The 26,675-nt window shown below is 43.1% G+C and overlaps 2 protein-coding genes across 10 annotated transcripts in view; one reads left to right on the top strand and one right to left on the bottom strand.

Moving 5' to 3' along the window:
- KBTBD12 (kelch repeat and BTB domain containing 12) overlaps positions 1-26,675 on the top strand; it is a 172,200-nt gene that overhangs the window by 115,302 nt on the left and 30,223 nt on the right. For 3 of the 4 annotated variants that reach the window (XM_039547858.1, XM_039547859.1, XM_039547861.1), the window contains 3 exons: positions 17,845-19,030; positions 19,302-19,572; positions 24,364-24,514. In XM_039547858.1, coding sequence (XP_039403792.1) covers positions 17,961-19,030; positions 19,302-19,572; positions 24,364-24,514 — 1,492 coding nt within the window. In that variant the 5' untranslated portion in view covers positions 17,845-17,960. Of the gene's footprint in view, positions 1-8,196; positions 8,313-17,844; positions 19,031-19,301; positions 19,573-24,363; positions 24,515-26,675 lie in introns of those variants that run through there. The other variant, XM_039547860.1, reaches the window with a different exon arrangement.
- MGLL (monoglyceride lipase) overlaps positions 1-26,675 on the bottom strand; it is a 135,054-nt gene that overhangs the window by 95,082 nt on the left and 13,297 nt on the right. The window contains exons 1-2 of one of the 6 annotated variants that reach the window (XM_039547869.1): positions 15,419-15,485; positions 14,557-14,610 (exon numbers count right to left, since the gene is read on the bottom strand). The exons of 2 other annotated variants lie outside the window; for them this stretch is intronic. In XM_039547869.1, coding sequence (XP_039403803.1) covers positions 14,557-14,566 — 10 coding nt within the window. In that variant the 5' untranslated portion in view covers positions 14,567-14,610; positions 15,419-15,485. Of the gene's footprint in view, positions 1-2,698; positions 2,891-5,184; positions 5,203-5,388; positions 5,405-14,556; positions 14,611-15,418; positions 15,486-26,675 lie in introns of those variants that run through there. 3 more of the 6 variants (XM_039547865.1, XM_039547866.1, XM_039547868.1) reach the window with 3 other exon arrangements.

Raw genomic sequence — 26,675 nt, 5'->3', positions numbered from 1 at the left:
GGTCCATCTAGCCCAGTATCCTGTCTTCTGACAGTGGCCAATGCCAGGTGCCTCAGAGGGAATGAACAGAACAGGTAATCATCAGGTGCTCCATCCCCTGTCGCCCATCCCTAGCTTCTGGCAAACAGAGGCTAGAGACACCATCCCTGCCCATCCCAGCTAATAGCCACTGATGGACCTATCCTCCATGAACTTATCTAGTTCTTTTTTGAACCCTGTTACAGACTTGGCCTCCATGTGGATTCATACTGGAGTTCCATGGATAGGACCCCTTGTATTCCAAGGCACAATGGACCTAAATTCTGCAACAGATACCCATCAATTCTGGGGCAGAAAACCCTCCATTCTATGGCAATGATAATTAAGGCTATGATTTAGTCATGGGTAATTTTAGTAAAAGTCTAAGCACTATGCCCAGCAGTAAGTGTTTGCAAGATTTAAGACTTTTGAAAATATTCTGAGGATGCCCAGCATGTCTCAGTATAATATGAGGGCACACTTGTGCACATAACCCAAAGTTTTAACACTATCTTCCTGTTTTGGTTTGTTTAATTCCATGTGAAACAATTTTTTTCTTCTCAAAGAGTTTGAGCTGAACAGTCTGTGACCCTATAACAAATCTCAACATGCTTGAGGGCCATCCTGCATCTTCCAAAGAGAATCTTTTTTTAAACCAACTTCTGCTGAAATACTGGAACGTCACCCATTTATGGCCCTTCTTTTTTGATCTTTGAAGGCAGCAGTGACATAATGGCTGGATGAAGTGTACATTACAATTCTGGATGCAGTGCAACACATTTTAAAAGCTTTTTACTTAGAAACTAAATAAATTTGTTAGTCTCTAAGGTGCCACAAGGACTCCTCATTGTTTTTGCTGATTAAGACTAATATGGCTACCACTCTGAAACCTGCTATATATATATTCGGAAGTGTTTTTTATTATTACTAGAAGCATATGTATAAAAACATGGTTTTTGTGTTTTTGAAATCAGTAATTCATTTGGTTTTGTTGGTTATGTCTTACTTGAATAATTAGTATGATAATACACTTTTATACAGGGCCTGTGTACTCTGCAGAAAACTGGAAATTCTGTGGCCCCTTCAGTTAACGTCAGCTTCTACTGATTTTAAATATGAATATGAATAATGAATTCATTGCAGTATCCCTTGTGCTATTCATTTTTATGATATTTAAATGAATTTTACATTGCCTCAGATTTTCAGTCTGCTGTACATTTTTGTGTGGACAATACACAGTTGTATGTTTGAACAAAGCCAGAGATTTTGGCAGCAACTTGGAGTTTTTGGCACCTGGGAACATATGGCACTGAGGATGTAGTTGGGACTTTCACAATGGTGAGTGGCTGCATTTCTTCTCTTCCTCCTAGTGGACAAGGGTGGAAGGGATTTGAAATTTTGGAGATGGTATGTGCCCTCCTAATTCCCCACCACAGCATCTCTTGACACAAACATTGCCCCAGTTCCCCCCTGTTCTAGTATCAACAACTATGGTTAAGCAGAATTAGCTAGCTATCGCTGCCGAAGTGATCAACAGTGAAACAGTTAACAATATTGACAATTAAGTCATCATTAAGTTTCAGAGTTAACACAACACTATAGTTAAGGAAATTCACACATCACAGAACTATTGTTTCAAGCCAGTCTGTTTGCAGACTCAGGAAGATGAGACAGCAATTTGGTTCATGTTTGGTAGTTTTCCTTCAAAACAACAAAATTTTGAAATGTATTGTTTAAAATGAAATCTTACAGTCTATTGCTCAAATCTGCAGCAGGATGTGGATTTTGTGGCAGTGCTGTAGCTACAGAACTTCAGAATATGGGAGACCCTTTTTAGCATCTTCCACATAAGGATCTCACAGCACTTTGAGTACTAATTAATCCCTGTGATGTAGGAAAGTATAATTATCCCCATTTTACAATGAGGAGGAGAGGCCTAGAGATGTGAGAGGCTTGCCCAAGGTCACAGAGAAAGCTGAGGCAGAGCCTGGATCAGAACCCAGGGCCAAATTCTCCCCCAGTATAACTTCACTGGCGTCAACTGAATTACACCCAGGACAAATTGGCCCCAAGTCTCCTAACTGTACCTTATCCATACAACCACTCTTTGTTCCTTTATAACTTGTGGTCATAATCCTCTGTTTCATCACAACCAACTCCAGAGCAACCAACCGAAGGCGGGGCTGGGGGAAGCTTCTGGTACTCCTCTTCCAAGAGTGTACCAGGGGCCATTTAGGGTATGTCTCCAGAGCAAAGGAAAACCCATGGCTAGCCTGTGCCAGCCGATTCAGGCTCGCGGGGCTAATGCTGCAGGGCTGGTTCATTGCTGTGTAGATTTCTGAGCTTGAGTCTGGGGTCTAGGATCCTGGAGTTGAAGCCTGCGGCCCGAGCCCTGCGAGCCTGAATTGGCTGGCATGGGCCAGCTGCGGGTTTTTCTTTGCAGTGTAGACATACAAGTGGCTGCTAATTAGTCAATACTCTCTTGGAGTTATAATGCCTCCAGCTCCTGCTGTTTCAGACTGTGCACCTCCTCTCCCCACTTTCAATATAGTTCTGCTTGTGGTATCCTTAATTTGGCCCCATATGTCTAATACAATTGCAGCTATATTATTCTTTCATATAGTAAAAGCACTAAAAATGATGTACAGAAATGTACTTCTGCAAAACTCATTAACCTTACCCTGTAAACTTCTTTGCATTTCCTTTCCCACCTCAGCTGATATAAAGAGCTGTTCTGTCCTGTCTCATCAGCCTCTTCCCGCTATCTGATTAGTTCACTGACATCACAGTTCTTTGTGCTATTCCAAGTCATTTCCAGAGAAAGAACCATGATGCTGAGATGCTGGATTGTGGCATCCCTGCATGAAACAGGCTGAGGGACGAGGAAGAGGAAAAGTTTTCTTTATGTACAAAAGGTTTTGTCCTGCGCTCCTCACTCAGGCTATACATTTGCGGAAGTCAATGGAGGTTTTGCCTATAAGCCTCAGCCAGCACATATTACTCAGTAATAACCACTTATCCGCAGTGCTCAGAAAGGAAACCCCAGAAGAACTACTATACATGACAGTTACATGGGTTGTTTTTGTTTTTTTAAAGCCACCTCAGTGTGATGGAGGCTCCTTTTCATGTAAAAGAACCTACAAATGAAACAACATCAAGCCCTAAAGTGCAAAACTGCAATTTGCATACTTCGGGGCAGCTGCTGTGTCTGTCCTTATTACCACCACTGGGGTGCTAATTTAGCCACAACTTTCTCATTTATTTAAATGAAAAAGCAGCGGGTGGCTGGCATGCCACATTAGCTGCAAGGCAACCCGGGAATCAAGTTGACAGAGCTGGAAAGAGATTTCAATTCAGATGGACTTAGGGGTCTTACTCCCTGGACTGGTAGACACTGGCAGGTTCAGAATTGCCCTTGGTCTACAGTATAGGTCAACACTTATCTTAGAAAAAATCAGTATTTGTATTTTGACTGAAATGGAGAACAGATAACAGCATTGAACTGGAATTCTCCATTCAAGTACCATAATCTTTCTCTCTAAAATAGATCTTCACCGAAATAGTCTTGTCTCTACAGTAATATAAATAATTAATACTACTTATCTGTTTTTGTACAGCATCTAGCGTAATGGGGTGTCAGTCTACGATTAGGCTCTTGGTGATACAAGCAGATAATAATACGCTTCCTGACTCATTCCTCCTGCTACCCTCTAGTGTTCTGACATTGTAAGTGTATTGCATTGACCTGCTCCTTCTCCGTTCAGCTGGCATCTGGTACAACAGTCAGCTACTCTGCTTGTGCACACCTGCCCTGGTTCAATAACATACTTAAACATGTGCTTTACTATAAGAATGTGAGCAGTCCATTGTCTTCAATGGGATTACTCACCTGCTTAAAGTTAGGCACCTTGCTGAACTGGGGCCATAGTGCTGTAGATGATTTCCCAGGGGAAGCAGTAGCATGCCCCAGGTCCTAGAGCAAGAGTTCTCAAACTGGGGGTCGGGACCCCTCAGGGGGGTCACAAGGTTATTACATGGGGGGTCGCAAGCTGTCAGCCTCCAGCCCAAACCCCACTTTTCCTCCAGCACTTATAATGGTGTTCAATATATAAAAATGTGTTTTTAATTTATAAGGTCGCACTCAGAGGCTTGCTGTGTGAAAGGGGTCATCAGTACAAACATTTGAGAACCACTGTCCTAGAGAAAAGGACTGAACTCTAGAAGAGAGAAAATATTCAGTCACCCTGGGCCACATGTGGAGAGAGTCTGGGCAGGCCCTTCAGTGTGTATGCTGCACCACTTTAGACTCCATCTAGACTTCCTTAGGCCTTCTAGACCCATGTTCACTAACATGGAACCCAGATGTAGTCCACCCCAACCCACAGATATGGAGCCCCAAGGAACTCCTGTGTAGAGTCTTCTGTGGGATCTCTAGAGAGGAGTGGACAGGCCAGGGAGCCATTCACAGAGGTGGAGGGAAGCCTAGGGCCTTATAATTTTAGGCTAGAACTTTGTGAACTCGTTTAATGAAACACCTGTGTGAAATTATGAACTTGTCAGCTCAGCACAGGCAGGGACAAAACCACTGAGCAATGACAGGATTGATACTGAGTGAAGACAAGATTAAACTAGCATGTAGGTCTGAATGTTTGAATGGTGGCAGTAAAAGAAAGTGATCAGATGGTCATGACCCTAGATTGGAAAGGAAATTAAACTATGCTGTATTTTCTGAAGCAGGTATAAAACGGTGACGAAAACCCCCCTACAAAAACCAATTAAAAGTCACAGTTGCTTGTGTATCTACCTGTCGTTAACCATGACACAGAGAAAAACTATATGTATGAAAGACTTGCATATATAGCAAATAAGCTACACTCAAAACAGGCTTTTATTCATGGACGAACTGTAACTATATTGCATTCAATCCTGCTCTCTTTACTCAGAAAAATGTACTCCCTGGAAGTCAATGTATGTTTTTCTTGAAAAAGGAGGGCAGGATCTGGTCCATACAACTTGGTATTCACTAATGAGCAATGATCAGAAAGAAAATCCTCTGTTCATGCCAGTTACATGGAAGTTAGTATGTACTGCATGGACAGTGCCATGCAAAACGCCACACCAAAGCCCCAAACCCAACCAGGATTTCTACTCCTTTATAATATTTACCTGTACGTCTGCCTTTTTATGTATGTATCAGTCTTTGTATATATCAGTATCAAATAATACACTAACCTCTGCACCTCCCTGTAAAGGCATTTATATTTTAAAAAATGTTAAAAGAATCACTTATTTGTCCTATTATCACAAGTGTTTTTTCCTTTTGCTGTTATTACTAATTTGCTGAAGTTAAGTAAAAACGTTAGTCCTCACCCACTCCTTAGTCAGTCATAGTATACTTATAATCACCATGACAACAGATAATGATCTCATAAAGGAAGGATTATGACTCAATTGTATGAAGAAGAGGAAGACAGGGTAGGTTTACACTGAAGAAGAGCTTTAATTTAAGCAGAAACATTTTAGGCCTGATTCACCACTGTGTTACTCCAGTTTTACACCGGTAAAACACCACTGATTTCAGTGGAGTTACACTGGCATAAAACTAAAGTATTATAGTGATGAGTCAGGCTCCTTGATTAATTTCAATTAATTGCAACAGAAATATTCAGAATTACATTAATGACAAAAATAAATTTGTTTGAAAAGCCTCGTTTTTATGAAACAGGCTCATTATCCAAATTAGCTCAAGAAATGCACCCAGAAGTGAAACATTATTATTATTATGTCAGCAATATGATTTCAAATAAATATAATTTATTACATAAGCAGTCTATGTTAACCACCAGATACTATAAATTGTTCCATTTAATAGGGGAACAAGACAATTTGGGGGATATGGTTCACTTTTATCACAGCTGTGGCTTTTCATCCCCAGTCTAATGTTCCTTCTTGGCTTCTAAAAAATATGGTGTCAGACTGGATATTTTTATTTCTAAGATAAAGCTGAAGTTTTAACAAGAACAATCTAATAATTTATACAACCATATATCCATGCAATGTGGTCAACAGAAAAGAGGAGCAGGCATACAATTTTATCAGCTTAATTTTTTCTTAGTTCAACTAGAAAATTCTATGGCAATTTTTTATATATGTATTTTTTGATGGGACAATCATCTTAAAAGCAAACAAAATCAGCTGTAGCAGCTCAGTGCGCCTGAGTGTTCTTCCTGGTGCTTTTGAAAAACCTATGATAACAAACCACTGAATGCAAGTAGCGGAATAAAAAATCTTGATAAAGAAACGTATTTCAGTTTCAATTTTCCAAGCTATTACAATTAATCAACACTGTGTTTAAAAAATGAAAAAGAGGGGAAAAAAGATTTTCAGTACCATGAGACCTGCTTTAATATCCCTTTCAAGTAAAACTGTAGGCATAAAATTAATCTCTTGCGTGACCTTAATTCTAAGATATATCTTTTCTGTCCTTGCTTCAAAATATATTAAGATTTAAATGATTGATCGAGGGCCTTTAGAGTCTCCTCTAATTTACACTGTTTTACATTGGTGGAACTATATTGGCTCATATCCTCAGCTAGTGTAAATCAGTGTACTGTGGCTTCATTGGCCTGGCCTCTTGACATCAGGGGATTTACTTCTGATTTACACCAATGTGAGAGGAGAATCAGACCCTCACGTCTTCATATCTAAATCTCTAACCTAAAATGCCTTTCCCTTTTTTTTCTGCTCAGAGCTGAAAGTTAAGGTCTCAAAGTTCAACTTTGTTTAGGAAACACCCTTTAGTTTTAAAAATTAATGCTTCCCTTTTAAAAGGGCCCAATGTCACTTACTGAGCTACCTCAGTTTTAAGTGACCTGGTAAGAACAGACGAGAGGGACAAATGGCAGGTGGGAGGAGAAAAAGTGCCTGTTGGATGCTGCAAAGCCATTGTCCCTGATTCTGAGCTGTGTCCAAGCAGAATGTAATGCAGCTTAGGGAGTGGTTGTGGACCAAATGATGATGTTCACCACCTTTCTGGCTCCCTGAATTCTGGGGCAGATGGAGACTAGTTTGACCCCTGGCCTAAATTAGAGCTACCTAAAGGACCATTACAGAAGCCAAGAATAAGTGGAACAGAAAGGTGTTTTAGCCCAATGCCCATGACAAGCCCTCTATGTCAGGGATTGTAAGTGGGTGGTGTAAAACTATCATGTGGCCTCTGTGCCTTCCAGGGATTTTCCTGAACTGGGGAATATCCAAGGTAGTTGGAATGGCACAAAGCAGGAAGAATGGAATTGTGGGTGCAGAGTCAGGGTCAATAGGCCTGAAGGAGTTCATACCTCTTTAATGTAGGAACTGCAAAAGGCACCATAGAAATAAGAGAATATTCTGTACTGACAACACAGTAAAGGCCAAATCCCACCATCCATACTCAACAGGAGTTGTGCACATATATCTGAAGAAAAAGTTTGGCTCTTAGAATTATGGCTGGAACTCTACCCTTAATCCGTCACTATGGTAGGTCAAACCCTAGTCGAAATGTGCTTGGCACAGTGGCATCCCATACAGAATCCTACCCTATCAGAGCAAGAGTAGAACCATTTTCTGCTGAAGCCCCAGTCCACGTTTCCTTTTATGTGGGAGTGGAGAAAGGCTGATGGATCTGTTTAGGACGGATCTATAAACTTAACTTTCGCCAGTGAGAAGGTGCAGTGGCAGCTGTCTGGTCACACAAGGATCCCAATGTTTTCTTAATAGCTATATGTGGCTGATGACAAATCAGTTAGTGGAAGGAAGAGGGGTAGTGGGAGACGCCGGTGCCAGTCCAAGGCCTTTCATTTAGTCCTAATGTACTCTGCATGTGGAACCGTATCAAATGCCTTACTGAAATCAAGGTAAATTAGAAAAAGCTTTGCAGGGGGAGGGATAGCTCAGTGGTTTGAGCATTGGCCTGCTAAACCCAGTATTGTAAGTTCAATCCTTGAGGGGGCCACTTAGGGATCTGGGGCAAAATCAGGTCCTGCTAGTGAAGGCAGGGGGCTGGATTCAATGACCTTTCAGGGTCCCTTCCAGTTCTATGAGATAGATATTATTATTAAAACGGCTCCCTCTCACAGCCAGGAACCCAGCCAAGCCTAATAATAACGTTGGCTCCCTCTCTGTCCACATGAGGCTCTCAGATAAGCAGCAGCCATATGAGGTATCTCTTTCGCTCCCATTTGCCCCCCTCATCTCTCTCTCACACAGTCTCCCAGACATATGCAGATCCAGAGGCGTCGGGGACAATAGGGAGAAAGGTAAATATATCCACTCCCATCTCTAGGCACAAGAGAGAAGGGGATTTGCTGCTGAGGCTCACAAGCAGTGAGCAAGTCCCACTGTGGATTGTTGGGGGGGGTGTTATTGTCATGGGCAGAGTTGGAGAGGCCCTGAAGATCTTAGAGGCCACGTAGGGATGTCAAAACTGAGGCCCATTGGCAGTTACATGGGGCAGATAAATTGGAGCCCTTTGCACCTGTTGGGCACCCCCTGGAGGTGCTGAAACAGAGGCCCTCTCACTTCCATATAGGGCTCTCTATAGATTTCAAAATGGGCATATGGGACTCATTCCCAGGGATATCAATATGGGAACCCCTGAGAACAAAACCAGGGGTCTATTTGTAGTTATATGGGGTTTGCAGTAGATGTGAAAACAGAGACTCTCTGCAGATGTAGAAACTTGGGGGTCCCAGTGCTTCACACACCAATATAGGGACCTTGGCACTCTCTGCAAATCTGAAAAATACATGCACTTTCAGCAAGGGCTCTTGGAGAACCAGTTGCTCTGCTGTCTAAGGATTTGCATGTGCCTAGGTTTGACCTGGACTGTGGAGTTCTGAATTTGTAGTGTAGATGTGTCATTGTGGGGCTGTTCGAGATTTACTGCCATGTTGTTGCCCTGGGTTGCTGGGTTGTTATGGGTTTGAGGTGCGGGGGAGGAGGCATATAGCCCTACAATGATATTTGCCTGCTACTGACTGAAACTAAAACTAGGGAAAGTTATAGGAAAGGATAGATTCACATAAATTGCACAGTAACTAGTGAAATGCTGATGTCAAGAGGTCAGGGGTCTACAACCAGCAAGCTATTTGAATCGCACTGCTGATTGACAGGAGATGTTAACTCTTAGAACACTAGCATTTGCTAACCAGATGACTGCTCTGGTAAGTAAAGTTTTTCAAGTAATTATTGTCAATTATATTTCACAAGTTTTGCCAATTTAAAAAATGAAAGTGGAAATTGGTTTATACAAATTATTAAATTACACGTATTGTAATCGCAAAATAGTCCAAACAATTTATAAAAGCAAAAACATGAATAATATTTCAAGCTTTCCAGTATTTTCTGGTATATCAAACATGTTTATACAAACAAAAAGAGAAACTTGAGAGCTTTGGCAGATGGATTTAGCTAACAGAGGAAATTTTAGAAAAATGGCCTTGTTTTCTGAATACATAATTTTCAGTGTAAAATACTTGTGCATGCACTTTTTGTGCACTATCACTTCTCTGTGCAAATGATATTTTTATATACGCAAAACCCATCTGCAAAGTGCAATGCAAACTGAACAAAAATGGGTTTTGTGTGTATAACTTATATCGCTTTCATGTACCACTGATTAGTGCACAAAAACTGCCCACACAGGAATTTGCTTGTGCTAATTTTTATGTGCACAAAGTGTCTGATCTAATGCCCAATACAGTCAATGGGAGTCTCTTCATTGATTTCCCAGGGTTTTGGAGCATGCTCAAATTAAAGTCAGGCTAAGGCATAATTGTCATTTAATTCCTAGCTCTTTGATATTTATGAATCTGTAACATTTTAAAGAAAAAAACATTCCTCGTACACCTCTACCTCGACATAACATGACCCGATATAACATGAATTCGGACATAATGCGGTAAAGCAGTGCTCCAGGGGGGCAGGGCTGTGCACTCCGGTGGATCAAAGCAAGTTTGATATAACGCGGTTTCACCTATAACGCGGTAAGATTTTTTGGCTCCTGAGGACAGCGTTATATCGAGGTAGAGGTGTATTTGCTGAGAATGAATCAGTATTAATCTAACTCCACTTCAGGGCTAGGGTGACCAGACAGCAAGTGTGAAAAATTGGGATGGGGGTAGGGGGTAATAGGAGCCTATATAAGAAAAAGATCCAAAAATCGGGACTGTCCCTATAAAATCAGGACATCTGATCACCCTATTCAGGGTTCTGGGCTGGCAATAAATGCAGCTCTCAATGTCAAAACTTTTCAGGATCACACACCACACAACCCCTTTGAAAAGCAATCAAAGCATCTCCAAATGTCCAGTGATCAAAGACACAGCCAGCAGTTTGTGTAGCATTGTAAAATGCTGAAAAACCCATTTTTAGGTGTTGTGTTGTTTCTTCACACCCAAAGAGCAAAACGCTATGTTAAGTCTGAATTAGTTTTACTTTAGTTTAAGAGAGCAACAAAACCAGGAAGAAGAAAAGTAAGTGTCCATGAGGGCAGGGCCAGCTCCAGGGTTTTTGCCGCCCCAAGCAGCAAAAAAAAAAAAAAAAAAAAAAAAAAAAAAGCCGCGATCGTGATCTGTGGCATTACCGCCGCTTCAGTCTTTGGCGGCAATTTGGCAGCTGGTCCTTTGCTCCGAGGGGGAGTGAAGGACCCACCACTGAATTGCTGCCGAAGAGCCGGACGTGTCGCCCCTCACCGTTAGCCGCCCCAAGCACCTGCTTGCTGAGCTGGTGCCTGGAACCAGTCCTGCATGAGGGAGCAGTGTGCGCGTGTGTGTGTGTGTGTCCTCTGTAGCAATCTGACCTGAACGTAACACAAAATGGCTGCCAGTCTCTGCTGACAGCAGTTAGCATTTTAAAAGTACAGTACACACAAACAGGGTCATAACAGGTACAGAGCTATATACATCACAGTAGGGAACACAAGGTCATGTACGCTGTTTGTCAGTAATGATCCTGGGGTTGTTTAAATGAAAGCTGTCAAGCACACCATGTGCACACTGAAGATCACTGGGGAGCCTATCAAGAGCATGTCCAGCAACAAGCTTTCTAGCAGAAGCCAGCCCATGTGTGGGGTGCATAAGAACTCACATTGCCTACAACTGGGTGAAAATAAATATGTACTAAAGGGTTTCGAAAGAAGAAATGAGCAAAATACACTCACACTGTATGTTATATGGGCCAATCTGATCCCAAAGACAGAATTCTACTTGCAATGTCTACAACCTCAGAAAAGTTTAAAGACTCATCACCCCCATCCATTCCAGCTCAAAGCAACTCAGTGCAAATCACCTAGAACAATGAAGAGACATACTAGTTATAGGTCTGATCCAGCTCCCATTTAAATCAATGGGAGCCATTCCTTTGACTTCACTGGGACTTGGATCAGGCCCTATGGGCATAATTTTCAAAATGCCTGCGTGACTTAGGAGCCTATGTCACAGTGAAAGCTAAATCACTTTTGAAAATGGAACTTGGGCTCCTAAGTCATTTAGATGGAGGTTTTATAGAAAGTAAAGCCCATTACTAACATCTAAAGGCCGTACAGTAATATAATATTGGCAAAGAGTTCTCTGGCACCTTATAGACTAACAAACATATTGGAGCATGAGCTTTCTTGGGTGAATACCCACTTCGTTGGATGCATGTAGTGGAAATTTCCAGAGGCAGGTATAAATATACAAGCAAGAATCAGGCTAGAGATAACGAGGTTAGTTCAATCAGGGAGGATGAGGCCCTCTTCTAGCAGTTGAGGTGTGAACACCAAGGGAGGAGAAACTGCTTCTGTAGTTGGATAGCCTTTGTTTAATCCTGAGCTGATGGTGTCAAATTTGCAGATGAACTGAAGCTCAGCAGTTTCTCTTTGTAGTCTGGTCCTGAAGTTTTTTTGCTGCAGGATGGCTACCTTTAAATCTGCTATTGTGTAGCCAGGGAGATTGAAGTGTTCTCCTACAGGTTTTTGTATATTGCCATTCCTAATATCTAATTTGTGTCCATATAATATTGGGATTCTAAACACCCAGTTTATAATGTTATCACCCTGATATTGATTTACGTCTCTAGTGGCTGCTAGCCAGGGCATAAAAGTATGTGTAATCAACATATTTTCTTCCTAGCTCATCCGAGCATAGAAAACATAAAGAATATGTAGGCAGAGGCCCCAATTCTTGGCTTTGACTGAGCAGTGCTTTGTACAGAACCCAAAGGAAGATGGGACAAAGGAGGCTTTTGTACCACCTTTGTACCCTCCAGATTCTAGGACTGGCCTGAAGGCTGCTCTATCTTACATCTGACTGCCATCTTCCACAAGGGCTTATTCTGGTGGCTGGGAATTGTTGGAGCACAAAGGTAATCCAGCCACACCCTTTTCCCTCAGCCAGGCTGCCTGTGTAGGGGCTTAAAAGGAATGACAGACTCACAGTGCTGACTCTACCCCAACTGAGAAATCTCTCTATACAAGGGAAATTTTGGGGGGATAGGCAGCTCTACCTGGTTTACAGTCCCTCTGCATTGGAGCAGCGCAAAGGGGCTGTAGTGGAACTGAGAATCAAAGACAGAGTACGCTTGCAGTATGACAATTTCATAAAAGCTGGAATTCAAGATTCTGAGATCACAACTGTGTATTTATTTATGTTTTTAACTGTTCATGCAGCACCCTAAAGCCTCGGAGAGGGTAAGCTTTAGTTTTTGCATAACGTTGTATTATTATTATTATTAAGGTGCACTTCACAATGAAGAATATTAAATTAAACTAACAAAACAGGTAAAATAAAAATAAAGGTAGCAGACGAGAATAGGAGGTAAATCAAGAATGTTGCTCTGAAATAAAGTAACATTTGCAATGGAAGATTTGCAACTAGATCCATTTTTCACAACCAAAAAATATGAAATCAGCAAACAAGGCTATAAATATATTTCGGGCGTCTGGTGACCTTACAAAACACTTGAGCATTTTCCTGTAAGTTTTATAATGACATCCAAGCCCTTTGCTTGATATAAATACAGTATCTGGCTGCAATTTACATTTGTGTCCCATTTATCCTTTTCTTAATATAAATGTTCCATCTTTTCCCTTTATAAACCAGAGCAGAAAGCAGAGCAGCCCCATTTTATTATTATCTTTTTAATAACCTTTCCAATAGTGTATGTGAGAGTAGTAATGTCCTTCCAGTTACCTCACCTAAATGAAATGTTAAACTAAAAGCCAGGAAGAGAATGATGGTTTTGTAGCCGAAGCATAGGAGTTAAATTCTGGATCCACTGAAGTCAATGAAAGGATTTTTCACCCCTGGTTTTTTTTCCTGGTTCATCTTCAATCTTACTCAGTAACCTTTCAGTTCTTTGTGCCAAAGTTTCATCATCTGTAGAATGGGGAAAAATCCCTACCTCACAAGGGGAGTTGCAAGATTTCATTCAGTAATGTTTGTGGAAGTGCTTTGAGATCTTTGACTGGAGGAGGCTAAAGAAATGCGCAGTTCTTATGAGGAGAGGTAAATATTATAACTTCAGATCTGAAAAGCGTTAACTGCAGTTAAAGTTGAAGTAATTTTAATCCTTCTTCATAACGAAATATTTAAAAAAAGGCACCTCGTACTTAAAAAATCATTTGCTATTCAACTTTAAGGCCCAATTAATCCTACAAGCCCTATGCAGAACTCCCAGTGAAGTCAGCTACTGGATCAGTGGTGTAATGGGTTCTCAAATATTCAATTTCAATGTAGACAGCAAAAAATGGCTGTACTGTCACCTTTGTCACCTTTCACAAGCATAGGGCCCAGTCCTGAGGTCCTTTCTCATTCTCCACTAAGTCTTTATTCCAGCAAAATTCTCACTTCCTTTCACTGAGTACAAAGTGAGTCATAAACTCAGAATTTGGCCCTCAGAGATACTACAAAGTTATGGTTTGTTTTCCAGATACATTTTTAAAACCTGGTAATAATCCTGATCCATTGCTCAAATTTGTTGTGTTGAGCTCAAGACTTGGAAAATGGAAAGCAGTGACAAAGTCAATTGATATGTCTGGCCTTTACTGTAGGTTCAGTGTAAGAAATCCATATAACTTGCTAAAACTGCATGATGACTAGTTATGCAAACATCTTAACAACTGAAAGCACAATCCTGGGGCTGGTACTGTAACTGCACAGCACTTCCTCACTTGGGAGATAATTATGATTTCTAAACTTTGACACTACAGAGAGATGTGGACTTTGCTGTGAGGAGCCCCTTAGTGGATTTTTTGATAATTTCATACACTTGTTTTTCATATTGATGTCTTTTTTGTTAACGAAAATGAGCCTACAGCCTAGAGTCTTCTTGTTAATGCAACAGGGAACTGCTCACCACAGCTGCAGACTGAGATCCTGCTCCTGCTTGTGTATAATGTTTCTTGTTTGAATAGTCCTATTTAGTGTTTGCAGGATTTGGGAGCAGGTTTATGACCATCTTTATGACAGCTTTCAAACATGGCTATACCATGGCTTTACAGCCTGTCTACAAATCACTTACCCTGTAACATGATTCCTTAACACAGTTCTGTAACAGTACTGGCTCATTATCGCCCTACAAACAAAAAGTGTGTTAAAACACCAATGCCTCTAGACATGACAGATACATGTGCATTGGCACAGATTTACAAGGCCTCATTCTCCCCTCACACCGGTTTTATATCAGTGCATCTCCAAGTCCATAGCTTTTAAACTGAATTGGGGAGGTTGTGAGGTACAAAGAAAAAGATTACAAAACCACCGTGTCCTTCACGTTTTTTCCCTTTGGATAAACATAAAGATACAGTATATAAATAATTAAAATACCATCTGGGGCCACTATAGATGGCACCAAACCTTGTTAAACGATGTCACTGAACTACGTAAAGGCCTTTGGAAAGGCTGTAGCACACAGTTTAGAAACATGGGCCAGATTCTCCCCTCAGATACCCTGGTGCAAATCAGTAGTAAACGGAGTTACACTGGTGTAAGACAATGCAGACTCAGGCCCATTGTTTAGTCCCAGGCCCCTCCCAACACCACTACCAGATCATATTATTTTAAGTTAATAACGATGCGGGGAGGAATGGCCGTGTTTTAACGGGGTTCTCCAACATGGTAAATTTCATAGTGCAGGCAGACGGGACTGTATTTTGAAACACTTGGGAAGAGTGGAGATCCTCAGATGTGATGGTGATGGGTAGGTAGGTAGATAGAACCTAACTCTCTCCCTCCATTCCTCTTTCTTCTTCTTTCCCTCCACTGGTTCTGATGTTCGTCCTCCCCTCTCCCCAGCACACTGTCCTCAGATCTAAGAACAATCCCCCACCCTTATGTATCCCTGTGGGTCTCTCCCTACTTCCTGCAGCCTTTCTCCCGCTCACCTGGGATCCTCCTCCCGTCCCTTGCCATGTGAGCACCAGGCCTAGGGTTGTCTCTCCTCAGTGACATCTTCTCTGCCTGCCCTACTCTTCTCCTCAAACCCACAGAGAAGGCTGCCAGCAGGGGGAGAAGCAGGGTGGTATCTGCTACTGCACCGAGTAGGAGGCCGCCTCATGGCTGTCCCTGCTAGTGGGAGGACAGAAGTGCAGGGATTTTCTCTCAATACCCTTCTGTATGCTGGGAGCTGAGCTGGGAGATGCAGGGGGGGACAAATGGGTAGATGGAGCCACCCAATGTCTGCTGATTGCCCATTACGTCTTTGACCCCAGTTTGAGCAGAGAACCAGGTCTGTTGTGTAAACAGGCCCTTTCTATGGGCTCAGTGGGCTTGAATCTCTACCATCTTGCATTATGTACATTTAGTCTGGTGTAAAATGATAGTGAATCTGAATTCTTCACTCACTTGCTTTGGTGGTCAGGTTTTACACCTGCTTCACAGAAGTGTAAATGACTATACAAGGTGTGACGCAATGAAGACTCAAGCCCACGATTGTTGTTAGCCTTGTGGGCCCATTTCCTGAAGTCCTTACCCAGACAAAACTCCTGCTGAAGTCTTTAAGGAACAGTGAGCACTGAAGTGTGCCAGTGATGGACTAGATGATTTCAAAATGACAAGCCGAACTATAAGGTGACATTCAGCATCTGCGTGGTGGACTGGTTTTCTTTAGGGATGTGGGTTGTGTATGTGTGTGTACTGAAGCTTGAAGACGTGATCCATGGACTCAGGGGCGGCTCTAGGAATTCCGCCGCCCCAAGCAGGGCGGCGCGCCGCGGGGTGCGCTCTGGCGGTCGCCGGTCCCGCGGCTCCAGGGGACCTCTTGCAGACGTGCCTGCGGAGGGTCCGCTGGTCCCGTGGCTCTGGTGGACTTCCCGCAGGCACGCCTGCGGATGCTCCACCGGAGCCGCGGGACCAGCAGACCCTCCGCAGGCATTTCTGCGGGAGGTCCACCGGAGCTGCGGGACCAGCAGACCCTCCGCAGTAATGCTGGTGGGAGGTCCGCCGGAGCTGCCTGCCGCCCTCCCGGCAAAATGCCGCCCCAAGCGCGCGCTTGGCGCGCTGGGGTCTGGAGCCGGCCCTGCATGGACTTTTACAGTCATTGAGAATCTTTCCATTTGCTTTAATAGACTTTGGATCAGGCCCTAAGAGAGGTGACAGCAGGGAGCCACAAAAGAGAAATCTGAAAAGAAGGTTTGGGGTTTCTTTGACTGAAAAGAAAACTGAGGGGAGAAAGGGAAAAATTACTGAACCCCAAAGATCATTTGAGGTGGCCTTTATCTTTGGAGAACACTGACTCACGACATGTTATTCCAGTTATCTGCCAGTGTAAATGCCCTGAAATCAGGCCCTTTGTATTTAATTTTTATATCTGTGACTTGTCAGGAAAAAGGGAGGAAAACTGTGAGCCAAATGGTAGAGATAAAATTATAGTAGTTGAAAGTATATTTTTTCCCTTGGAGTTTTATCACATCTAAAACTAGGCAAGGCAGGCAAAAGACTTTAATTAGGGATCAAACCTGCATTAATTGCAGTCGCAGAACTCCCACTGGGTTGCAGAGTTTGCAAGGCAAATACTGCAACACTGTGTTAGCCTATGACAGCCTGAAAGTGATTCTAAATGGACTATAAACAAGTGAAACTGACCAGCTGATTCTCAAAATCTAGGCTGAGATAAATGTAAAAGGTAATGGTGACAAGTAAATTTTAAATTTCTTTCAATTTGAATAATCTGAGGTGTGAAATCTATTTGTCACATAGGTAAGGTCAATAAAACATATGACTTTTAACCTGACAGCATACGTCAAAATTGGCTCAATTGACGAGTGTCATTGTCAATACCAATAACTGATTTTTAGGCTAAGCAGAAACACAGGGGCAAATTTTCAGTTAGCAGGTAGCTGGATGTCTACACATAATATCAGTAAGAGTTTTGATTGAGTGAGGCCTGGAGGACTTGTCCTTGTAATTTTAGTTCCAGTTGGGACGTAATATTTAATCTCTTGGATCTCTCTAAACAATGCCACAAATACTTGGTGGCATGCATTACGTCATGAGAACATTACTGTAATGCAATTTTTTTATATTAAATGCCAGTGACCAATCAGAATATTAAAAATATGTATCAATTTTAGATGCAAAATGAAAACTATATTTCATTTGTTCAGGCATCAAAAATGAAAGTGAAAATGCTATAGTCATCATCGTGGAATCAAGCTCAGTTTGAAAATGAAACTGTTATACATACTCAAGTATGTATTAATGTTTTGTAACCTGTGTCTAGAAATGCTTACTATCATTAGGATTTAACAGCAAAATTCAATTGTCTGAGGATTTATTCTTATAAGAAAATTATATGCTTTCCTCCCCCCAGAAATATTTTATGATGACGGCATATCACTTTGAGAGCAATCGGACATGCAAATAGACCTTCCAAAAATCAAGCAAGTTCTTGAAGAGATTTAAAAATAGAAAATTTGGAGTTTTATCATGGATCACAAGACCGAAGGGAAAAGGAAGCAGCGACATAGCTTGACTTTACTGGATCAATTAAACAATATGAAAGAATTAACACAAATGATTGATGTGGTCCTTGTAGCAGAAGGTGAGAAGTTCCCCTGCCATAAACTGATATTAGCTGCATTCAGTCCCTATTTCAAAGCCATGTTTACCTGTGGCTTGCTTGAATGCACCCAAAGAGAAGTGGTGCTCTATGACATCTCATCAGAGAGTGTGTCCATAATACTCAACTACATGTACAGTGCAGATTTGAACCTCACTAATTTCAATGTCCAAAGTGTTGCTGTTGCTGCATTTTTTATGCAGATGGAAGATGTTTTCAATGTGTGTCAGAAATACATGATGGACCATATGGATGCTTCCAACTGTGTGGGGATCTACTATTTTGCAAAGCACATTGGGGCAGAAGAATTGTCCGATCAAGCTAGACAATATTTGTATCAGCACTTTGCTGAGGTGAGCTTGCATGAAGAAATATTAGAGATTGAAGCACAGCAATTGCTGAGTCTCATAAGATCAGATGATCTGAATGTATCCCGGGAGGAGAGCATTTTGGACTTGGTCCTCAGATGGGTGAATCATAGCAGAAAATCACGTGTCGAGCACCTGATTGAACTCCTGAAGCAAGTGAGACTGGAACTTGTAAGCCCTTCTTTCCTGGTGGAAGCTCGGAAAAGGAACACGGTGCTTCTGTCTAATTCAGAATGCCATGATATGATTGATGGAGCATTAGAAACTATAAAGAAATCCAACCACCCCTCTCTCAGTCTTCGCTATGGTATGGAGACCACCAGTCTTCTACTTTGCATCGGCAATAATTCTCTGGGGATTCGATCAAGACATGGTAGCTATGCAGATGCCAGTTTTTGTTACGCTCCTGCAACACAAAAGACTTACTTCATTTCCTCCCCGAAGTATGGTGAGGGTTTAGGATGTGTGTGTACCGGTGTTGTCACTGAGAACAACGATATTATTGTGGCAGGGGAGGCCAGTGCTGTCAAAATGTCTAGACAAAAAGCCAAGAACATTGAAATTTATAGGTGTGTATCCTCAAATGGGAGGAAAAAATTAATCATTGTTTTAAAATTAAACTATAAATAATGTTCCTGGAACAGGAAAAGGCCACTAGAGAAAGCATTCTCCCCATATGTTTGTATACAGATTTCAGTTACCCAAAGCAATTTGTTACACAGGGCAATCCGTCTCTCTCCCTGAAACACTGAGGCATTTCCTTCTACATTTAGGGACAAATCCTGACCCCTGATATGATTTTAGCAGAACCACAGTTTCTAACTTTGGATTTTCCTACAGGTACCACAGTAGAGGAAACCGGTTTTGGCAAAGTTTGTGCACTGCTCAGTTTCGTGAACTCTATGCCTTGGGCACTGTTCATAATGACCTGTATGTCATAGGAGGGCAAATGAAACTGAAAAACCAATATCTGGTCACAAACTGTGTTGAGAAGTATTCCATGGAGCAAGATAGCTGGAGAAGCGTGGCGCCTCTTCCGGTGCAACTGGCCTGCCATGCTGTGGTAACAGTAAATAATAAACTCTATGTGATGGGAGGCTGGACACCACAGGTAAAGAAGTTTACTAATTATTTTATTACAAAAGAGCTAGCTAACCTGGCTTATGTGTTGCCTAACTTTGTGGCGCTTCTTACATAGTTAAAATACCTCAGTTATAAGCAAAAAATAAATTGCACTCATTCCTCTCACATCTTTAATGGGAAAATCAAGCAGGCCATGGGGAAATAATGTCCATATCATATGATCTTCAATTTATATGCTACCCGTAATAAAGGCAGTTGTTTCAAAGGGAATTTCTCAGTGAGAAAAAAATAAAAAATGCATCCTGTCTAAACACGATTTCACTCACGTTCCATTTTTACCAAGGGCATGCCCGAGGTGAAACTTCCACCTTGCGCCCTCCCCCGTCCCCGTCCCCGAGCCCCCACCCTGAGGCGCCCTGCCCGTGGCAGCTTCCCACCCCCCACCCTGAGGCACGCCCCCCGCCCCAGCTCACCCCTGCCCCGCCTCCTCCATGAGCACGCCGTCGCTGCTTCACTTCTCCCACCTCCCAGGCTTGCGGCACCTACGCTGATTGGCGCCGCAAGCCTGGGAGGCGGGAGAAGTGAAGCAGCCACGGCGTGCTCAGGGAGGAGGCAGGGCAGGGGTGAGCTGAGGCGGGGAGTTCCCCTGCGTGCCGTCCCCCCGCCCCTTACTTGCTGCAGGTGGCCCTCCTCGCGCTCCCCTCCTCCAGCTCCCTCTGCCTAAATGCCGGCAGCGACCAGGGCGGCTGAAGATCCGGCTGCTGCGGTTGCTGCCGAAGAAAATGCTGCCCCCCAAATCCTAGCGCCCTAGGCGACCGCCTACGTCGCCTACATGGTTGCACCGGCCCTGGGTATGTCTTCGCTACCCACCAAATCGGTGGGCAGCGATCAATCCAGCGGGGATCAATTTATTGCCTCTAATCTAGACGCGATAAATTGACCCCCGAGCGCTCTCCCATCGACTCCTGTACTCCAGCTCAGCGAGAGGCGCAGGCAGAGTCGACGGGGGAGTGGCAACAGTTGACTCACCGCGGTGAAGACACCACGGTAAGTCGATCTAAGTACGTTGACTTCAGCTATGTTAGTCACGTAGCTGAAGTTGCGTAACTTAGGTCGATCCTCCCCCCACCCCAGTGTAGACCAGGGCATAGTCCTGGGGTAAATCCTGAAGTCCTTACTCAGTTTTTAATCCAGCGAAATATTAATTAAAAATAAATCATGGTGATGATTATACTTAGCTCTTCCCTGGCACGTTCACATCCCACTAATTAATAATTGTCTTCTATAACTTTTCTATCAGCAGCAAATAGTTGTGTTTAAGAGATGCAACAAATCCTGCATCTTGGCAAGGTGTTAGACTAGATCAGAGGCTCTCAAGCTTCGTTGCACTGTGACCCCCTTCTGACAGCAAAGATTACTACACGACCTCAGGAGGCAGGACTGAAGCCTCAGCCCACCTGAGCACTGCTACCCCAAGTGGGGGGGGGGGGGCAAAGCTCAAGCCTCACCACCCCATGCAGGAAGGGGGGCAAAGCCGAAGCTCAGGGCTTCAGCCCCAGGCAGGCGGCCTGTAACCTGAGCCCCACCACCACCCAGGGCTGAAACCCTTGGCTCGGCTTTGGCCCCAAGTGGTGGGGCTCGGGCTTTGGCCCTGGGCCCCAGCAAATCTAACACCAGCCCTGGCGACCCCATTAAAACAGGGTCGTGACCCACTTTGGGGTCCTGACCCATAGTTTGAGAACCTGTGGACTAGATGACCCTTGCAGTCCCTTCTATCTCTGTTGGTTCTATGATTCTAAGACATGGACCCATACTGGAATCCAAAATCCAACCCCTATAAACTCTGGTCAATTTCAGGTCCAAATCCATATATAAGCTTCACAGCTCAGCTCCATTTCTTGGGGAAACTTTTCCATATTTTAGTTTTTTTTTTTTTTATATAAAAAGTTAAAACTTTCAGTGGAAAAGCAGATGCTTTTCATCAAAACATTAGTTTGGTCACAAATGCACTTTTCCACCAAAAATGTGTTAGACTTTATGTGGGACATTTGTAATATATGTTGTTGTCTGTAGGATATTAAAAATGTGATCACATCTCATTGGTTTGGGACCACTTTTTAGAAACAGATCTTTAAAAATTTAAGCCTAAAACATGTTCAGAAAACACAATTTGCATCTGTTAAGATATTTTGAGTGTAGAAATCCCTAAGGAGGCAACAGAATGATAAGAGAATAGGTCTGACATGGAAACTGAGCAAAGATACTTTCTCTTTTTAAAAATAATTAAAATACAAGAACATACGTAACATGGAAATAATATAATAATAATAATAACAACAACATGTGAAAAGCTCAAGCTGGGTGGTTTGTAATATAACAAAGATAGGTATTAAGGTAGACACCCCGCTTTTGTCTAGCTTGATAGCTCTCTAAAACTAAGAATTAAAATGCCTGAGAAGCTATTGTCCTGAATATTGAGCCAAGACTGATAAAAATACAAGCACCTGGGAACTGATACTTGCCAACTAGCACTTTCTGTGACAATTCACGAGTACGTATCTATGCATACAGTTGTTTGGGATGAGCAGTTTAGCATTAACTGATAAGGAGTTACATAAGAATCTACCTGCACAGGTCAGAATGCATTAGCCACAGTGGTGAAATAAAGATTTTAAGACCAACGACCCAGTGGTAGGTGTGTTGCTTCAATATTAGAATTCCCCTCTCAGGCACTAAGGGTGTATATCAGGGGAGGGCAAACTACGTCCCATGGGAAACATGTGGCCCACCAGCCGATTTAATCCGGCCCTCAAGCTTCCGCTGGGGAGCAGCGTCTGGGGCTTGCCCTGCTCCTGTGCTCCATCTGGGGAGTGGGGTCGGGGGCTGTTTGGCGTGTGCATGCCACCACGCCGCACGACTCCCACAAACAGCGGCATGTCCCCACTCTGTCTCCTATGTTTAGGGGCAGCCAAGGGGCTCCATGCACTGCCCCCACCCCAAGCGCCATCCCCACAGCTCCCACTGGCAGGAACTGTGGCCAGTAGGAGCTGCAAGGGCGGTACCTGCAGATGGGGCAGCGTGCAGAAGCACCTGGCCACGCCTCTGCGTAGGAGCCGGAGCGGGTGCATGCTGCTGTTTCCGGGAGCTGCTTGAGGTAAGCGCTGCCCAGAGCTTGCACCCCTGAGCCCCTCCTGCACCCCAGCCCCCTGCCCCAGCCCTGATCCCCCTCCTGCCCTCCAAACCCCTCAGTCCCAGCCTGGAGCACCCTCCACTAGAAAAGGAAACCAATGAAGAATGTTCCTAGTTGGGAGAGGCTCCAAAGGGGAGGAGCTCTGAATGCCAAGGCTCAGTGGCCCCTGGCCCCTGTGGAAGGACTTCATCAGGTAGCAACAGAAGCCCTTGATCATAGGAATTATAGGGTGTTCTGAGGATGGGTGGTCATGGTTTGATGTCTGTGGGGATCTTGACCCAGAATGAGAGACCCTTCCACAGCCAATGACAAAATGGCCTGGCTCCAGAAGATGATTCTGGGACAAGAGGGCCTTGCAGGCAAGGGACCTGGACATAAGTGGGGTTGATGGACTAAGGTTAATTCAGCTCCCACCCCCTTCAGCTAGAGATGCTGATGGGGAGGCCTGTTTGTATACTATTCCACCTTTGGGTTACATAAACTAGACCCCTGCAGGGGCCCCGTTCAATACACATGTGTCTTGTTGCCCTTATTGAAAGCCCACTGGGGAAACTGAGGCAGAGATGTAATTGTGATGCTATACTGAGAGGATGCTCCAGGAGTGAGGGTCGCCATCACAGGTAGGTTTGGGAGGAGGCTGATGAGGGCAGTGAGATGGTTGCGGACTCTGGGAGCAGTGGAAGAAAAGTGTAAAGTTGAGGGTTCCGTACGCAAAGAGCAAAGCATGCACGTTCAGTGTAAATTACTTTCATTATCTAGGCTTTTATTCCTTGCCCATGGCCATGATGTCAGAGTGTCTTTATACTAAGGAAAACAACAAGCAAAAAAGAACAAATATAACAACCCCATGAGTAAGCAGAGGATGCGCGTGTGCGCTCTCTCTTATTGAAAGACTTCAGAGCCCTCCCACACAGCAGACTGCTTACATTTAAAGGCGCCATACTCTGAAAACATAATTATAGCGACTGACGTAACACCAAAAGGGAGAGAAAATGGGGAGGAAGACTGGAATGAACAGGGGGAGCAGGAGTTGGTATGGGAGGAGTATAATGGGATCAAAGCTGTAGCTGGAAGGCAGGGGTTTAGTATTAAAGCTATTAAATGGAAAGATTTAGCAATTGTTTAATTTTAATTATTTGTTGATTAAATAAATATATGTTAATTTAGAACAAATATTGTATATAAAGAGGTTCTTAGAGCAGCCTTTAAAATACCCCATCGAAACTCATGGTACAGCATGAGTAACCAAGTAAATAGAAATTCAGTCTTCAGGAGGAAAGGAATGTATTGAAAAAAAGGTTTTGACTTATTCTTAGAGCTTCACAGAGGCCTTGTAAAAGAGCTATGTTCTGTCAGAGCTGTGTCCATAAATGTTTTGTTATTACCCAAATCCTCAGCTTTTTTGCTATAGAATATAAATGCACTGTTATTCATCTGCCTTCTACAGTGTACTTCCAGCCACAAGTCATGGGTGTCGGTAAATCGTAGTGAGTATGAATCACTTCACAGCTATAATTGATGTGTTTATGTTATTTATCTGCTCAGCTGTCTGCTGTGATTAATTGCACGCAGGCGTGTCCAGAGGGCTCCAAATGTTGTATTATTATATGGCTGTCATATTTCATACAGATGGATCTCCCTGACGATGAGCTGGATCGATTAAGTAACAGAATGTTGCAGTATGACCCAGGCCAAGACAAATGGACAGAGTGCACACCAATGAAGTACTCCAAATACCGCTTCAGCACAGCTGTAGTCAACAGTGAGATTTATGTCTTGGGTAAGAGGAAACAGATTTTTAACAGATAGCACAACCACTTTTTATTTTTCCCAGCAATTTGCCTCCGTGAAATGAAAGATTGCACCTTTTGTTTTCAACAGTAGGGCAAAGTACATTGGACTAAATGGATTGAGGTTTTTTTTATTTTTTTCATAATTTCTTGCATTCTTAAATTCAGTTAGGTGAAGTTGAAATGAAACTTTATTGCTCTGGCTTAATATAATTTCTTTAACACTTTCCATCAGAGGATCTCAATATTAATGAATCGAGACTCACAACACAGCCCTTTTGGGTAGGGAAGTCTCATGTATTACTACCATTTTACAGCTGAAGACACTGAAGTACAGAAAGGTGAGGTAACTTGCCTGAGAGATCTGGCAGAGGAGAGACTAGACCCCAGCAATCCCAGTCTCATGCCTTAACCTCAAGACCAGCCTTTTTTATTTTGGGGTCCAGTGCAACTTCCATTAAAGTCAGTGGGACGATTCCCGTCCACTTTGCTACTATCAAACATCTTGGAAAATAAAGATAAACCAGAATGAAGAAAAGGTGATAGTTGAATGCAGAAAAAGAACGAAGGCGTTTCAGGCATAGGGAATGGCATAGGGGGAAAAAGCAGGAAAAATATGTAACTTGGAAGGAGAGTAGACAACAGAAAGGGGAGTGGGTGGGAATGAGAGCAGAATTATAGGCAAGGGTTTGACTGTGGAAGGCCATGAAGATGAGGGTGAGACGCTTGAATGTGACAAGGAATATACGAGGCAGTCAGTAGAGGATTTCCAAGAGGGGAGTGATATGAGGGGAGTATCCTTGGGTAACAGAGGAGGAAAATGGCTTCCACCCTGCCCTTATCTTGGTTTAGAGAGACCCTTGTCTACAGCGGAACTGAGTGTACCCATAGGCATAGCCAGGAATAACCGTCAAAAAGCGGAAAATAGTTATTGCCAAAGGTCACTGGCAGGTGAACTTCAGCATGTTGTCAGATCAAGGTAGTGTTGCCTATGTAGGTTCAAAGGTGCTTTGAGACGATAAAATATAGATGAAGTCCAGTCCTCTGTGGTAGGTACAATAATGAAAGCTTGAAACAGACAATGTAGTACATAAGTAGAGGCAGCAGCAATGTCAATGAAGAAAGAGGCTCTATTCATGTATTTTAGGAACAAGTGTCCTGAGATCAAGACCAAGAATTCTGTGATGATACAAAAAAGGCAGGGAGAGAGAAATGAAGCAGTCTTGGGATACATTTGATTAAATAAATTGGCAGTCTTCTATACAGTGAATGTGATACTATAACACAGAGAAGCTTTCTGAAGAGCTGTGGTTGGTAAAGAAAAACTACATCCAGCGTTCTCAGTCTAAAATGACACATGGCAAGAAATATGTATCACAATGAATAAAAGAATGAAATATATAGTTTTGCTGAAAGTGCCATTTTAGTCTGAAAAGTGGCTGCAAGAATGGTGTTGTGGAGTGCCGTGTTTATAGTCTCGTCCTGCCCTTAACTGGAGATTTGCTTCGTTCACAAGTGAAAAGCTGTATTCTGCTATTTACAATTGTCAGTGCCACAAGCTGAGTCAGGGTTCCGAACGACAAGTTGGGTTCTCTCTTGCTGGCCAGTCAACACCAATAACAAAGATTCTGTATGTGGAACTTTGCTAACAATTCTGTTGATGATTTGTGAGCCAGACGAGAGGCCTGCTCCTTCTCCCATCACTGTGTCAATTCTTCAGGTCTAACAGGAGCAAAAGAAGGTTAAACCATTGGGGCTGACCTTGCATATCTTTACATGCATAGTCCTTCCATTATAAAAGCTCCACTGAAATCAAGGGGATTACTCATGTGAGTAAGGATCTGCAGGATTAGGCCCAGTCATAGGGTTGTTGGTCCTTCAAGAGGATTTGGATTTAGCCTCACCTGTGACAGATCAGCTACCTTCCTCCACCCAGCTGATCATGATCAGCTGGGGATCAGGTGGCTCAATTCACTTATCAGATCCAGATGGTGAAGAGTTGGGTGGGAGAGCTTATTTGTGGAAGAGAGCTACAGGAAGGAGATTGTCTCCTGTGATAGGGCCTGAAGGGAAGAGGTGGTAGGGAAGAAGGAGTCTCCTTGAGCACGCCTAGGAAAAAGCCAACTTCCAAGCAAATGGGCTGGAGGTAGG

Source organism: Mauremys reevesii, linkage group 7 (assembly GCF_016161935.1).
Source record: "Mauremys reevesii isolate NIE-2019 linkage group 7, ASM1616193v1, whole genome shotgun sequence".
Taxonomy (NCBI): Eukaryota; Metazoa; Chordata; order Testudines; family Geoemydidae; genus Mauremys; species Mauremys reevesii.
The sequence above is the reverse complement of the archived record's forward strand: the minus strand, read 5'-3'. Positions and strand labels throughout refer to the sequence as shown.